This window comes from Ostreococcus tauri (genome assembly GCF_000214015.3).
Source record: "Ostreococcus tauri WGS project CAID00000000 data, contig chromosome 02, whole genome shotgun sequence".
NCBI classification, from domain to species: domain Eukaryota; kingdom Viridiplantae; phylum Chlorophyta; class Mamiellophyceae; order Mamiellales; family Bathycoccaceae; genus Ostreococcus; species Ostreococcus tauri.
This window is the reverse complement of record NC_014427.2, coordinates 645928-660458: the sequence shown is the minus strand read 5'-3', so window position 1 is coordinate 660458 and position 14531 is coordinate 645928. Positions and strand designations below refer to the sequence as shown.

The 14531-nt window shown below is 59.9% G+C and overlaps 9 protein-coding genes across 9 annotated transcripts; 5 read left to right on the top strand and 4 right to left on the bottom strand.

The window, feature by feature from the left end:
- Positions 1–27: 27 nt before the first annotated feature.
- Positions 28–1554, top strand: OT_ostta02g03380 (Major facilitator superfamily domain, general substrate transporter; the record flags this gene model as incomplete). Its single annotated transcript, XM_022985111.1, has 1 exon — positions 28–1554. One exon carries the CDS (start codon positions 28–30, stop codon positions 1552–1554), a length of 1527 nt encoding a protein of 508 aa, XP_022840798.1.
- A 313-nt stretch (positions 1555–1867) lies between these two features.
- OT_ostta02g03370 (RmlC-like jelly roll fold) lies at positions 1868–4672 on the top strand (the record flags this gene model as incomplete). The annotated part of the gene is made up of 1 exon (XM_003075131.2): positions 1868–4672. One exon carries the CDS (start codon positions 1868–1870, stop codon positions 4670–4672), a length of 2805 nt encoding a protein of 934 aa, XP_003075179.2.
- Positions 4673–4840: 168 nt separating this feature from the next.
- OT_ostta02g03360 (Glycoside hydrolase, catalytic domain) lies at positions 4841–6646 on the top strand (the record flags this gene model as incomplete). Its single annotated transcript, XM_003075130.2, has 1 exon — positions 4841–6646. One exon carries the CDS (start codon positions 4841–4843, stop codon positions 6644–6646), a length of 1806 nt encoding a protein of 601 aa, XP_003075178.2.
- A 185-nt stretch (positions 6647–6831) lies between these two features.
- On the bottom strand, positions 6832–7152 carry OT_ostta02g03355 (Ferredoxin thioredoxin reductase, alpha chain; the record flags this gene model as incomplete). Its single annotated transcript, XM_022985110.1, has 1 exon — positions 6832–7152. One exon carries the CDS (start codon positions 7150–7152, stop codon positions 6832–6834), a length of 321 nt encoding a protein of 106 aa, XP_022840797.1.
- Positions 7153–7303: 151 nt separating this feature from the next.
- On the bottom strand, positions 7304–8440 carry OT_ostta02g03350 (von Willebrand factor, type A; the record flags this gene model as incomplete). The annotated part of the gene is made up of 2 exons (XM_022985109.1): positions 7304–8248; positions 8360–8440. The coding sequence occupies 2 exons, from the start codon at positions 8438–8440 to the stop codon at positions 7304–7306; spliced, it is 1026 nt and encodes a 341-aa protein (XP_022840796.1).
- Positions 8441–8684: 244 nt separating this feature from the next.
- Positions 8685–9719, bottom strand: OT_ostta02g03340 (Histone RNA stem-loop-binding protein SLBP1/SLBP2; the record flags this gene model as incomplete). Its single annotated transcript, XM_003075128.2, has 1 exon — positions 8685–9719. The coding sequence occupies one exon, from the start codon at positions 9717–9719 to the stop codon at positions 8685–8687; it is 1035 nt and encodes a 344-aa protein (XP_003075176.2).
- A 143-nt stretch (positions 9720–9862) lies between these two features.
- OT_ostta02g03330 (Chlorophyll A-B binding protein, plant) lies at positions 9863–10828 on the bottom strand (the record flags this gene model as incomplete). Its single annotated transcript, XM_003075127.1, has 2 exons — positions 9863–10538; positions 10794–10828. The coding sequence occupies 2 exons, from the start codon at positions 10826–10828 to the stop codon at positions 9863–9865; spliced, it is 711 nt and encodes a 236-aa protein (XP_003075175.1).
- Positions 10829–11272: 444 nt separating this feature from the next.
- Positions 11273–13133, top strand: OT_ostta02g03320 (unnamed product; the record flags this gene model as incomplete). Its single annotated transcript, XM_022985107.1, has 2 exons — positions 11273–11326; positions 11616–13133. 2 exons carry the CDS (start codon positions 11273–11275, stop codon positions 13131–13133), a joined length of 1572 nt encoding a protein of 523 aa, XP_022840795.1.
- Positions 13134–13451: 318 nt separating this feature from the next.
- Positions 13452–14510, top strand: OT_ostta02g03310 (Tetratricopeptide repeat; the record flags this gene model as incomplete). The annotated part of the gene is made up of 1 exon (XM_003075125.2): positions 13452–14510. The coding sequence occupies one exon, from the start codon at positions 13452–13454 to the stop codon at positions 14508–14510; it is 1059 nt and encodes a 352-aa protein (XP_003075173.2).
- Between the last annotated feature and the right edge of the window lie 21 nt (positions 14511–14531).

Below are 14531 nucleotides of genomic sequence, written 5' to 3'. Positions count from 1 at the left end.
GCACACTCTGACGCCCTACAAGTCGAGATGCCGTCGACTTTCGACCGCGCGAACGCGAACGAGGACGACTGCAAGCGTCTTCTCGACGACGACGCGTCGATGCACGCGGATACGACGACACGCGACGCCGCGAGAGAAACCGGCACGAGCGCGAGATCTGCCGAATCTTTCGACGTCGAGCGCTCCTCAGGCGATGCGAAACCGCGCGCGCGTTTCTCTACTTTGCGCCTGATCGGGTTGAACATGTTCTTCCTCGCGTACGGTGCTTGGATTAGCTCTTTCGCGGTGGTGACGCTGCCCTACGAGAGCACGGCGTTTTTCCCAGAGACAGACGCCGTCGCACTCGGCGGGTTCATGGTCATCGCGGGGGCGTCTCAGATGAGCGGACCGTTGGCGGGGTATCTGAGTGATCGTATGCGGCACGCGCACGGGCGACGACGGCCGTTGATCGTGAAGAGCGCGTCCGTCGTCGGGCCGTGTCTGGTGGCGCTGCTAGCGGCGCGGACGTATCGGGACGATTTAGGCGACGTTGGCGGGACGTTAGCGCCGGTGATGTATTACGTCGCGTTCGCGATCACTATGATTGGGTTGAATGTGATGTACACCGCGGCGACGGGGTTGGTGCCGGATCTGGTGCCGGACGAACAGATGGGCGAGGCGAACGGGGTGTTGGCCGCGTGCAGCGCTGCGGGCGCGTGCCTGAGTTTCATGTGGACAATGCTCTGGCCGGACGTTGGGAACTTGTACTTTTTTTACATTGGTTTGCTCGTGACTTGCGTGCCGATCACGTGTTACTGCGCGGTTGAGGAGTCCACGCTAGGCACTGGCGAGGAATTGGAGAGTGACGCATATGGAGAGGCCGCGTCGGTGTCCTGGAGAGAGCTAGCGTCGATGTACACGATCTCGCCGAACAAGCCCGAGCAGAGGAGCTTTTTCTGGCTGTTCGTCTGCCGGACCTTATACTACACCGGCATTTCTGCGCAGGTGTTTCTGCAATATTTGCTTCGGGACACCGCGATCAAAGATACCGGCGAGCGACTCTCTGGGCACGAGCCACAGCAGGTGGTGGCGAAGATTTCATTCATAGGACAGATTGGCGGTATGCTCTTCGCGTATCCTGCTGGGTTACTCAGCGACGTCGTCGGTCGCAAGCCCTTGATCGTATTGGCGTGCATCGGAATCATTTCAGTGTACATCTCGTTTATCTACGTTCACAAGCTCTCGACGATTCTGTACTTATCCGCTTACTACGGAGCCGTGAACGGGATGTTTCTATCAGTCGACTATGCTTTGGCGATCGACTGCCTCCCGAGTCGAGAGAACGCCGCGCGTTGGCTCGCGATTTGGGGCGTCGCCAGCTTCATAGGTACCTCCATTGGCCCGACTGTCTACTCTCTCATTCTTCACTTCTCCCCAGACGCCGACAAATCGAGCGATTACGGCTCCTCCCAGGACGGCTACACCAAGATGCTTCTCGTGGGATCGGGGTGGATGATCATGTGCGTCGCGTTCCTATACAAGGTGGATCAGAACTGGCGCGCCACGCTCAGGTAGTTGTTCCGTAGATCCGGCAGAGGGTGAAAAAGTGTAACATTTGCTTTCGTCAGATCGTCGACGCACGCCTACTTCATCGTTTGAAGAGTTGTCGCATTTGAAAGAGTAAAGGTATTCTCTCAGAATGCCGACGTTTGAAGTGTTTCGTTCGCGCCTTTATCTGTTTTTTGTGGCAAGCTCATAATTCACGACAGCACGGGGCTCCTTTGAAAGGGGAGGCGAGCGGACACGCGCGCGAATGCGTTTGAATTCCCCTCACATGTCGACGCCCCGCTGATCCATGGGGTGTTTTACCGCCCTTCGAAGTTGCCTCATGTCTCGCGACGTCCTCACCACCGCCGCCGCGTCCTGGGACGCCTTCGCGCGCGAGGATATCGACCGCGACGCTTCGTCTTCCGAAAATGCGTCGAAAACGCTCGAGAATGCGCGCGCGGGGACTCGACGGGCGCGCGCGCGTAAGCGCTTCGCCGTCGGCGATGCCCCACGAGCGAGCACGCGGGATGCTTTAAAGTCCACGAGCGTCGTCGAGCGACCGGGCGAGCGCACGACGGCGAGCGAGCAGGCGATCGAGCGCGCCATGGAGGGAAATCTGCTCTTTGCTGAGCTGGACGCGGCTTCGCGGCGACGCGTGGCGGACGCAATGATGCCCATGTACGTCGGCGAGAACGACGTCGTGATCGCGCAAGGGGACGACGAGTGCGAACGGTTTTATATCATCGAGAGCGGTGAGGCGAGCGTGATGAAGAACGAGGTCGGAAAGCGAACGAGTCTGTCCACGGATAGCGCAAACGAGACCACACGCACAGAGTCGCTTGGGCAGAGTAAGTCGGTGGTGTACGATCCGGCCACGGCGACGTGCGTGGCGACGCTCGGCCCAGGGCGTGGATTCGGTGAATTGGCGCTCCTGTACGCGTGTCCGCGATCGGCGACGATCGTCGCGCAGACGCCGATGAAGCTGTGGACGCTTCACTCGAGTGCGTTCAAGGCAATCAAGCACTCCGTGGCAAAGCGCGAGGCTATGGACGTGCTCGATCTTTTCGAACGCGTCGAACTATTTAACGCCCTCTCCGAACAACAGCTAATCACGATATCTAACGCGGCGAGGCGAGAGACGTACGAGGCGAGAGACGAGGTGTTCCGTCAGGGCGATCCCGGGCACTGTTTTTACATTATCGAGCGAGGCGAGGTGAGCGTGCGCGTCAACGGCGCGGAGGTTGTGAAGCTCTCTCGGGGTGACTTCTTCGGCGAGCGGGCGCTGGTAAACAATGAGCCTCGCGCTGCGACAATCTATGCCATGACGGAAGTCTCTTGTCTGGTACTCAATCGACAGACGTTTGTGTCGATGCTCGGCTCCATCGAGGAAGCGCGGTGCTTTGCGGGCCTGGCGGAGTGTCCGATCTTGGCACCTCTGAGCGATGTTCAGCTCACAGATATTGCAGGTGAGATGCGAATGTGCAGTTACGTCCGAAACGATGTCGTGTTTCACGAGAACGCGATGGGTGATGCGTTTTACGTCATCATTGATGGCCAGTTTTCGGTTACGACGTCGACTTCGAAAGATCCCGTTGCAACGTTGAATCGAGGACAGTACTTCGGTGAACTCGCGCTACTGCGCAAGGACAAGCGTGCAGCCACGATCACATGTGTGAGTAATCGTGCGAAAGTGGCTTTCATGACCAAATCCGCCTTTGAAAAGAAGATGGGCAACTTGGACGTCCTTCGCAAGGCTTGGCGATTTGAAACGCTATCCAAAGTACCGATTCTGTCCAAGTTATCACCCGAGGAGATACAAAATCTCGCCGAGGAGCTCACGGACGTTTCGTTTCGAGCGAACGAGACCGTCATCAAGCAAGGAGAATCCGGGGACGCGATGTTCATTCTGGAATCTGGTGAGGTCGAGGTGATCGATGAAAAGACGCTCAACACATCCGGCGATCCAAAGTTGTTGTGCAAGCTTGGACCGAGCTCGTACTTCGGAGAGCTCGGTTTGCTGAACTCCGATCCACGCGCCGCAACAGTGCGCGTGCCGAATCGGGCGACCGTGCTTGTGATCACCCGTCGCGTCTTTGAGCAACATCTTGGCAGTCTCAAGGAGATCTTGAAACGAAATGCGAACGAGCTGTACGCAAAGATCGGTCGTCCAGCCCACAGAAGACCAGTCACGGCGACGCTCGATGAGCTTGAAACTGTCGGTTTTCTAGGCGTCGGGTCTTTCGGTCGCGTCACGCTCGTCTCTTATCAGGGCGAGACGTACGCCCTGAAGGAGATTGGAAAGGCGCAAGTCGTCTCGCGTGGATTGGTCGAGCACGTGTGGAGAGAAAAAGAAACCATGGCGCAGTGCGACTCCCCGTTCTTGGTGAACCTTCATCGCACGTACGTGAATGAAAAGTCAATTTTCATGCTCATGGATAAAGTCTTGGGCGGAGAGCTGTTCACGTATCTACAGATGCGAAATGCACCCTTACCCGAGGCGCACGGCAAGTTTTATGCTGCGTGCGTTGTCTCGGCCTTTGAGTACCTACACGACCGAAACATCATCTATCGCGATCTCAAACCGGAGAACTTACTAATTTCCACGAACGGGTACCTCAAGGTGACGGACTTTTCGTTCGCGAAGAAACTTCAAAAGGGACAAAAGACGTTTACGTTGTGCGGGACACCTCAATATTTGGCGCCCGAGCAGGTGCAACAGGTCGGTCACAACCGCGCCGTGGATTGGTGGGCCCTGGGCGTATTGATCTACGAGCTCGTCAACGGTTTACCTCCGTTCAATCAGGACGACGACTACGCCCGGTACAAGGCTATCAACGACGTGAGCTTTCACTTTTCGCCCAAGAACGCTCCGGCGTTCCGATCTGTCGTCTCCGGCCTCCTCCTCCGCCTTCCCGCCGGCCGACTCGGGATGGGCAAATCTGGCGCCCGCGACATCAAACAGCACCCTTGGTTCGCGGATGTAAACTGGAGCGCGATGGCGCAGCAACGTGCTCGAGCGCCCTACATCCCGCGAGTGGACGATATCTCCGATTTGCGGCACTTTGTCGACACCGGCGACGCCGTCCCAGGATTGAGCTCGCGCTGGGGACACTACGTCTCCGTCGGTCGCTTCGCTGACTTTTAACCCTTATTCCTACAATGCATCACACGCGCACAAGTTCGCAAGACGTCCTCGTGATCGTTCGATCGCGTCGTCAATGAAGCCGTCCGCGCCAGCGCCAACCTGTCCCGAACTGCACAAACCAGAGTAATCAATTCAATCCCACACGTCGACGCGCGCGTGTCCAGACCAATGCCCGGTGTCTCCGCGTCCGCGGCGATGTTCCGAACGACGACTCACCGCTCTCTGCCCGCGAAACGGACCGAGCGCGCCGCGAGTGGACGAAACTCACTCGCGAAACGCGTTCGGAAAGTTCAAGCCACCGCCGTGGGATCGCCCGTCGACGCCGATTACGGCGCGCGTTTCCCTCCCAAACGCGACGACAGACGCGCTGGTGTGATCATGCATCCCACGTCCCTTCCCGGCGCGTACGGCGTCGGCGACGCCGGGCCCGAGGCGCGGGCGTTCGTGGACTGGTTACAAAAGGCGAGGATGCGGATTTGGCAGGTGTTGCCGCTCGTACCGCCGGGACGACCGATTCCGGGCGTGCGAGAGGATTACTGGAGCCCGTACAGCGGGCGAGACGCGCACTGTGGGAATACGTTAATGATTTCGCTGGATGATTTGGTGCGCGATGGGTTGTTACGAGCGGAGGAATTGCCCAAAGCGTACGGAAAGACGAAGGTGGAATTCGGAGCTGTGGCGGCGACGAACGAACCGCTCATCGCAAAGGCGGCGGAGCGGTTGTTAGCGATGCCTCGTGGTGAGGGTCTGCGGGGGGAGTACGATGCATTCTGCGCGAGGGAGGACGTGCGGGCTTGGTTAGATCCGGCGGCGGTGTTCGACGCGATCGACACCACGCCGGCGCTCATCGGGAAGTATTGGTGGGATTGGCCGGTGGAGTATCGCGATCGGGATCCGAGCGCACTCGCGGCGATTGAACGCGATCGAGCGGATTCAATCGAGCTCTTCAAGGCGGTGCAGTTCTTGTTTCACTTGCAGTGGATGAGGTTGAAGAAGTACGCGAACGAAAGAGGGGTCTCGCTCATTGGAGATATGCCGATTTATGTCGGTGGCCACAGCGCCGACGTGTGGGCCAACCAAAATTTATTTCTTCTTGGAGAGGACAAGAAGCCGTCCGCGTTGGCCGGGGTGCCCCCGGACGCGTTCTCGGAGGACGGGCAGCTGTGGGGTAATCCTCTGTTCGCGTGGCAAGAGCATTCGCGCACAGACTACGCGTGGTGGGCGCAAAGACTAAAGCGCACTCTCGAGCTTCACGACGAGGTTCGCATAGACCACTTCCGCGCATTCGCAGCGTATTGGGAGGTCGAAGCCGGTGCGCCGACGGCCAAGAGTGGTCGGTGGATCACCGGTCCGGGGATCGAAATGTTCGAGAGGCTCAAACCCGCGCTCGGTGACGCTAAGATTGTCGCCGAGGACCTGGGCGTGATCACCGCCGACGTCGTCGCGCTCCGTGAGGCGTGCGGATTCCCGGGCATGGTAGTCCTACAATTCGCTTGGGGTGGTGACGGTCGTAACCCACACTTGCCGCACAACCACTACGAGAACTCGTTCTGCTATCCAGGCACGCACGACAACGAGACGTCTCAAGGTTGGTACATGTCACAGGATGAGGACACCAAGCGACGACTCGATGCGTACGCAGGTGTCGGCTACGGCGACGGTGCGTGGGGGATGATCAAGGCCGGGATGTCCAGCGTCAGTAAAGCGTGCGTTTTCACCATGCAAGACGTCCTCGCTCTCGGGAACGAGGCGCGCATGAACACCCCAGGCGTCGCCGACGGCAACTGGGCCTGGCGTATAGGTGAGCCCGGCGTCTTCGCCACGCTCGACGCCGAGGCCGACAAGCTCGCGAGTTTAGCCACCGTGTACGACCGTGTCGCCGTTGTGGACGATAGTTCCATGCGCGATGCGTGCATCGCAATCGCCGGGAAGGGCCGAGGCGGTCTCTTTGGCCTCGGCGTCTGGTTCCTCTAAAGGTTCCCGATCGCCGGCCACTCGCCGTGGACGCGTTCACCCTGGACGGATGTGCAATAAAAAATTCGCTTCGCTCGTAAACATTACATTTCAAAATATTAATCGGCGCCTTCGCTCGAGCGTCGTTCCGTCGCGTCGACGTCGCGCGACGCGTCCCGCTCGGCGCTCTATCCGCTCGTCTTCAGCTACGCCGCCTCGAGCTCCGCCTCCTCGACGTGCGCGATGAAATCCTTCCCCCCGTTCGGGTTTGGCAACGCGACCTTACACGGCATCGTCGCGCTCGTCTTCTTCCCCTCGTGCTCGTCCGCCCTGGAGTCGACGACGCCAACCATGCCTTGGAGCTCGGTCGCCGCGCCCTTGGACTTGGGGACGTGGTAGACGACGACGGAGGATTTCACCCGCACCTTGTCACCGGGAGCGAACGCGTTGACCTTGACGGAACGTGAAGTGGAGCGCGCGAAGCGAAGGGGGGAGGCGCGGAGAGGGGGAGTGGAGATGGAGAACATGACGCGATCAGGAGAGGCGCGGTGTGCGGCGTAACGAGGGTCGGTCAAGTCGTTGATCGAGAAGTGGGGATGGTAACATCGTTTTAGTGGCATTCGTTTTGATTCGTACCGAACTGTTCGATCGTTACACGCGATCAAGGTCGTGATGACGTCATGCGGTGTCGCCGTCCGCGTTCTCAGTGTGCTCCCGCAGGGACATCGCGAGCGCGGCGGCGAGCTCGGGGTCATCTTCCTCGTCGATCGCCGGCGCTGGAGCGCCCTCTTGCGCGCCCTCTTGGCCCATCGAGAGCGCCAGGGCTTGTTGTAACAGCGCGTCGTCGTCCAGCATCATCGGATCCGCGGCGTGCGCGGGTTGAGACGTGTCGACCGACCCGGCGCCCTCGGTCGAGGCCTCCGCTGCGGCCTCGGTGGAGCCCTCTCCGCGCGCCTCCATGGCCGCCTGTCTCGCGCGCTCTTCCTCGAGAGAGATTCGGAGGGCCATCATGAGCGCTGGATCGTCACCCATGTCGCCCATATCGCCGCCCTCCCCGCTGAACCCGCCCATCGCCGCCTGCGATTGCGCCGCCGCGGCTGCCGCAGCGAACCCGCTCCCAACGGCCGGTCCGTCCTGGTTAAAGATCGCCGTTCCGCACAAAACGTCCGCCAAGTTCGCCCCAGCCTCGATCTCCACCAAGTTCGAATTATTGTTTTTGTTCACGCTCGACATGAACGCCTCCAGTTTCGGTTTATTTGCCTCAACGTCGCCGAACGACACCACGTCCACCGCGACGTTGCACTTGCGCAGCTTCTTCCCGACCGCTCTCAACTCCTCCTCCTCCGCCGAAATCGGGCTTCCGATGAACATGACGATGCGCATCCTCTGATGCTTATTCTGTCGATGCTTCAACGCCAAGTGTGCCACCTGAACCCCGCTCACGACGTTAATCTCGCCCTCTATCTTCACCCCGTGCACGCTCGAGAGCACTGAGCCTAAATCTTGCGTTGGCGTTGTCAACACTCTCGGCGCCCGTCCCGCGAGCGACATCACTCCCACCGAGTTCTCCGGGTTCGCCTGTGTCTTCGCCCCGGCGAGTAAGTTCGCGGCGTCCGCCTCGGCCTGCGATGCACCGAGTAACGTCAGTCAAAGAGTCCAACACGCGCGCGCGCTGATTACAAGCTGAAATCAAATCTGTCGAGATCACCGTCGTTCGTCGTCGAATTCGCGTACCTGGAGTCGAGACGGGGCGTAATCGCTGTTTCGAACGTGTTCGCTGTTATCGAGGCATAAGATGGTGGCCTCAAGGACCATGGTTACGAAAGGGGAGTGATGATCAGAGCGAGGCACTCTGTGAGGCGTGCGAAACGCGAGCGCGCCGCAGTGCGTGGTGAGGATTCGCGGTGCGCGGAGTGGTTATGGAGGTGGTATTGACATATACTGACAGTGATTTGAAATGTGATTCAATCAGTACGATCGCGAGCGTCAATTGCAATGGCGTGACGCGGTCGATCGAGAAGACGCTCTCTGCGCGGTCGGTGCGAGGCTCTCGAAGCGCTCAAATGACTCCCGCAAAGTCTTCGCCCTCCCAATCGTCGTATATCGATCGCGGTTTCGTCGTGGATTCGGGATCGGTTCGCGCTCCCCCGACGTCGCAGTCCATATCCATCATATCGACGTCGGCGTCGGCATTGAATCGAGACACGCTGAGACCCGCGCGCTTGAACGGCGTCGGCGTCACGGCGTCCCATCCCGGGGACATGTCCGCCGTTCGCGGAAGCGACGCATCTAACCTGGACGTCGGCTTAACCGACACGTCTTTAGCTCGAAGCGGCGCCAGTCGCTCAACTGGAAGTCGCCGCCCCTCGCGAATCGCCGACTCTGCCTCATCCTTTGCCCGGCGTCTTTGCTCGGCGAGCTCCGCGAGCTCATGCGGGACATACTCTCCAGGCTTCAGGTGCCCCTGCGGCCGCGTCAACGGGTCGACCGGTACAGCTAACATTTCATCCTCGTTCTCCACCGGTGGATCGTACTCGTGCAGAAGTCTGCGCCACTTGCGCACAACGCCATCAAACGCACGCTTGCTCAAAGCTGCATGAATATCCGGCGTCCACGCGTGGCACGATTTCCTCTCGCTCTTCTTCACCAACTCCACGTACCGCGCGTACCCGAGCGTGTTTTTCCCGTAATCAATCTGCCTCTGTCGCTGTTTCAGCTTGTGTGAGTCCGTCTCGAGCTTTCGATTCGACGTCGACGGCTTTGAGTCGCTTCGCCAACCAACGCTAACTCCACTGAGGTCGAAAACGTCCGCGTCCGTCTTCGTTCGTGCACCGATCTCGCCCTCCTCCGAGTCGTCTAGAGGCATACCGCGTATCCACACTTTAGCCCGTTTCGGTGTCTTTCTGTGCACGGACGACGGCGCGCGACGCGACGAATCCGTGACGCCAAATCGCTCGAGCGTCTTTATCGAGCCATTGGTTTTACGCTTATCGATCGCTTTTCCGTTGGTATTGATCCCGTTCTTGCGTCGACCACGCTCGTTCTTGTCGCAAACGATATGTTTACGCGAGTTTTCGTCGATGACGGATGACATTGTGACGCGTCAAGACGTGGGGACGAGAGCTGTCAGGACTGAGCGTTTGAACGCGGCGCGAGTTGACGACGACGATGCGATGGAGAGCGCTAAAAGATGTTTGATAGCACGTGACTAAGCTATTTACTGCCGCTTCGACGCAATTAGAAGCCGATGAACTTGGCTTGGAACACGTTGTTGTGCGCCGGGTCGGACATGTGTGCAACGAGGTTCGCGACGGGGCCAACGCCGGTGTGGTCGTACTGCACCATGATGCCGGCGAACGCGACCATCGCGAGGCGACCGTTGGCAATCTCCTTCGCCTTGAGCTTGTTCAAGTCGCCCTTAGCGTAGCCGAGCGGGTCAAAGATCCCGCCCGGGTAGCCCACGATGCCGCTCGGAAGCTTGTTCCCGGAGAACGCCGGATCTTCGTTCACGCTTCCCGGCTTGCGCATGTCTTGCCAGCGTCGGACCTCGGCCCAGTTCATCATGAGCATTTGCACCCAGAACAGAGTCGTGGCGTCGGTAAAGTACCCTTGGTAGTTCGGGGCGTCGTGCCAGTTCGGCAGATCGGAGATGCCCATCTTGGTCAAAATCTCCGGAGCCGCCGCGCCGGCGACGCCGAGCATCGCCCATCGTCCGTGTTGGAGCTCGGCTTGAACGTACCACTCCAAATCCTTCGGTTCCTTCCCGAGGTTCAACGGGTCGAAGCCGTAATCACCCGGGAGTTCACCCTTCAAGTGCTGAGGGGCGTCCATTCCCGGGAACCACATCGGCTGCGTCGACGCGCGAACCGAAACCGAGCGCTGCGAGCGCTTGGTGGTCTTCGGAGCTCTGAGCCTGCGTCGATGGATAAATCGCGCGATTACGCTCGTCAGTCTCTCGTTCTTCCATCAAAACCTACTCACGAGCATGAAACACATTTCGTATCACCACAACACGTCCTCGCGCGCCCCCTGACCGATCGCGCGCGGCGAACGACGCCCCGATACGCGATCGTGCCCGTATCTCGCGATACGCTCGGTGCACCGATCGACCCCGCGCACGTTCGCGCCGCGTCTCTCGCGCGCACGCGCATCTCTCTCCACGACGTACCCGACGACGGCGGTGGAGGCGAATTGAGCGGACATCTTCTTTCCGATAACGCGCGCGTGTATGTCGACGCGTCGAGGCGACGCCTCGGCCGAGGCGCGATCGACGATCGGTCGATGGACGCGCGCGCGGGGCGGGGCGCGGGGCGGGGTAATTTCCATACATCACACGAAACAAGGCTAGATGTTACCAACTGAACACGTCCAGAGCGAATCTCAGCATCCGATGCGTCGCCCGCGTCTCGCGAGCGGTGATTTTCATGCCGTGCTCGCGAAGGGACCTTTGGTGACAATTATATAGCGTTCGATGTACGTGTAATACGCATCGTGGTGTCGTTCGTCGCGCACGTACACGCGTATGCGCGCCGTAGTGTGCGTGAAAACAGCCAGTGAGCGATCAAAGGGGAACTCGCGCGTGGAGACGCGGGAGCCGTTGTCCTCGGTCGCCCCGAGCGGCACTCGGCGTCGTCGTGCGTCGTCGCGATGACGTTACGGGACCGGAACGCGGCGGAGACGATGTACCGGAACGATATCGAGGTACGCGTTCGGTGTTCGCATCCATGGGCGTCGGCGTCGTGATCGAACGCGACGTACGATGACGCATTTGCGTCAAGTGACCGTTCGCGCGGGAGGTGTCGCGCATCGCGCTTTACGCGCGACGCGCGAGGACGTTGACGCGATGAGACGTCGATGAATGCAAAGATAGTATTCGCGTCTTATGTTTTCATCCATACTGACCGCAAGAGACGCGATGCGGGGCGAACGAGAGGACGAGGCGAACCAAATTTCGCGGCGTGACTGACGTTTGTTGGCTCGTCACACACAGGGCTTCTCCGCGTCGTTGTTGGGGAAGCTAGACGCGGCGCGATCGGCCGGGCGCTACGGTGAGGCGGAGATCGCTTTGTTGAAAGAAAAGCTTGCGATCGTTGTGAGCGCGTTCGCGAGCGAGCGAGCGAAGCGAGAGGGGGAGATGGAGGCGCTCGCGTCGGCGGCGCGCACCGAGCTGAGTGAGCGCGAGTACGCGCTATCGTCCGCACGATTGGAGTTGAGTGAGGCTCGAAGGTTGATTAAGATTTTGGAGGCGAGGGAGGAGAGCACGAGGGACGATCTCGACGAGGCGTTGACATCGAACGAGGTTCTCAAGGCGCAGTTAGTGGAGGAGCACGAATGCGCGTCGGCTCTGCGAAGAGAGGCGAACCGTTTGAGGGACGCGTTGAGAGATGCGGGCGAAGCGTTGGCGGACGCCGCGGAGCGCGAGGAGGAGCTTGCAAATAAACCGCCGACGAGTTCGATGGATGACTTCCAGGTCCGACTAGAGCGCGAGAACGCGAACGCTCGAATCGCTCGCTTGGAGGAAAAAGTTGCGCACGCGCAAGAGGAGAACAAAGAGCTCAGGCGCAAGGTGCAGGAGGCCGAGGGCGAGAGTTCGGAGCTTCAGCGCGCGGTCGCCGAAAGAGATGGCGCGCAGAGGTTCCTCAAGACTCAACTCGCCGATTGGAACCAGCGTTTGTACGCACGCGCCGAGGGAAGCGTCGACGGCGAGTCGGCGTCCGCCAGTGACTCCTCTGCGGAGCTGCGAACGAGATTGGACGAGGTCGAGATCGAGCTCGGGGCGAAGACGGGCGCGGTCAAGGCTCTAGAGCGTCGCGTGAAGGATCAAGACAAGGCACTAGAGCGCGCTCGAGCCGAGATCGAGAAGATGCGAGAGACGCTCCTCGCTCGCGATGACGATGCGTTCGAGAGACGACTCGCCTCGGCACCGCAATCCAAGTATGTCGCGAGTGCGGAGAAAGCGGCGGCGGAAGTGATGGATAACCTCCGCGCATCGCGAGCGAAGCACGTGTCCAAACGCAGTCGCGATCAGCGAGCGTCTCGACGGGATCGCGTCGCCATGCCCAAGCCGGCGTCTTCAGGCGCAAGCAAGAAACGCGCGCCTCCGGCGTCTCGCCACATCGACACGAGCGAGCCGTTCCAACCGCCCCAGGCGAGTGATGCAGACGAGGACGAGGGCGAAGACGATGAGGAGTACGAAGAAGTCGATGTTCCGGTCAAGCGCGTCGTCACCAAGTCGAGGACCAAGGCGAAGCGCGAGAAGAAGCAAATCGAGCCCGTCGCCGCTAAGGAGAACAGACAAGAAGACGCGGCGCCGGCCGCCCAAGACGGCCCGCGCATGCCGCTCGGGATGATCCAGATGCCCAAACTCGGCGCGAGAAAAGACAAGTCGGTGGACGACGGCGCGCAAAAGAAGCGCAGATTGAACCGTCAATCCGCAATTCCAGAGGCACTCCCGTCACTCCTCTTCGGCGTCGCTGAGACCGACTTCAGGGTCACCGACGCTCAGTGATCCGCGCGATCGCATCGGTACTAACACGTTTCTTTCACACTGTGAGCTAAAGCTAAAGACAATTGGCGTCGCGTCGCGCGCGTGCCTCACCGCGTCGTTCTTCGCGCGCGCGCTCTTCGCGTCGCCTCTGTGGTCCCCTTCGCGCGCCGTCGTCCCATCGAGCTCAATCGCGCCAACAGCGAGACGATCACCACTACACTCACCGCGCACACCCCGAGCAAGGCCTCTCGCGCCCGCGTCGCCGACGACGCGTCCGACCACGTCCAACGCTCGAACATGTTCAGTTTGGGCACCGTACTCGCTCGCGCGCGTCGCGAGATGGCGCTCCGGGGACGTCTCTCGACGTCGTCTCCCGCGACGCGCGCGGCGAGGGTGGCGTTACGGTGTCCGAGAAAACGTTCCTCGGCGACGCGGTTTTTCAAAGCGCGCGCGAGCGCGAGGGCGACGGTTTCGGAGGAGACACCTTTCACATTGTCGAAGTCGATGGTTCGCACGACGTCTCGACGCGCGCTCGGGCTCTCGAGCGCGCTCTGGGTGGTCGTCGGATTTGATGGACCCGCCGCGCGCGCATCGATGGGATCGATGAGCGCATTCGATGCGCTCGAACGCAGAGCAAAGTCGGCGTATTACGCGCGCGACTTGTCTGGAGCGCTCGACGCGCTCACTGCGATCATTGAGCTCGAACCTGAAGAGCCAGTGTGGCGAGAGAGACGGGGGCAGGTGTACGTGGACCTGAAGCGGTTCGAGGACGCCATCGTGGATTACGATTTTGCAGAAAAGAAGTATGAGAAGGAGTATCGATCGCTCGGGATGTTATCGAACAGAGCGCTCGCTTACGAAGGGCTCGCGCGATGGCGCGAGGCCATAGAGAACTACAGCGAGGCGATCAAGTACAGTGAGATGATTGGTGCGGTGCCACCGTACGTTTTGAACTCGCGAGGAAATTGCTACAACTCGGTGGGGGAGTACCAGAAGGCGCTTGTCGATTATGAGAGAGCGGCTGAAATTTTCCAGCAGTCGAGAAACCTGAGCGGGGCGATTTACGCGGCGTCGAACGCGGCACTGATGAAAGTCGAACTTGGTCGAGTGGACGAGGCGATCGAGGATATGGAAAAGGTGAAGCGACGCGCGGCGGGGTCAGTGGACATGCGCGCAGCTCTCGCAGCGCTCTATTGGTCACGAGGAGACGAGCAGAGAGCCGAGGACAACTGGAATTGGTCATGCGAAAAAATCAACAGCGGGCAGCTCGCAGAGGGTGGCCCCGTGCTGGATGGGTGCGAACTCTACCGCGACTATGATTGGCTCGCGCGCATTCGTCGATGGCCGCCATCCATGGTTGAACGGTTCCGCAAGTTCATTTCACTGACGCCTCCTTGAGAAAATTACAAACGGTTTGTT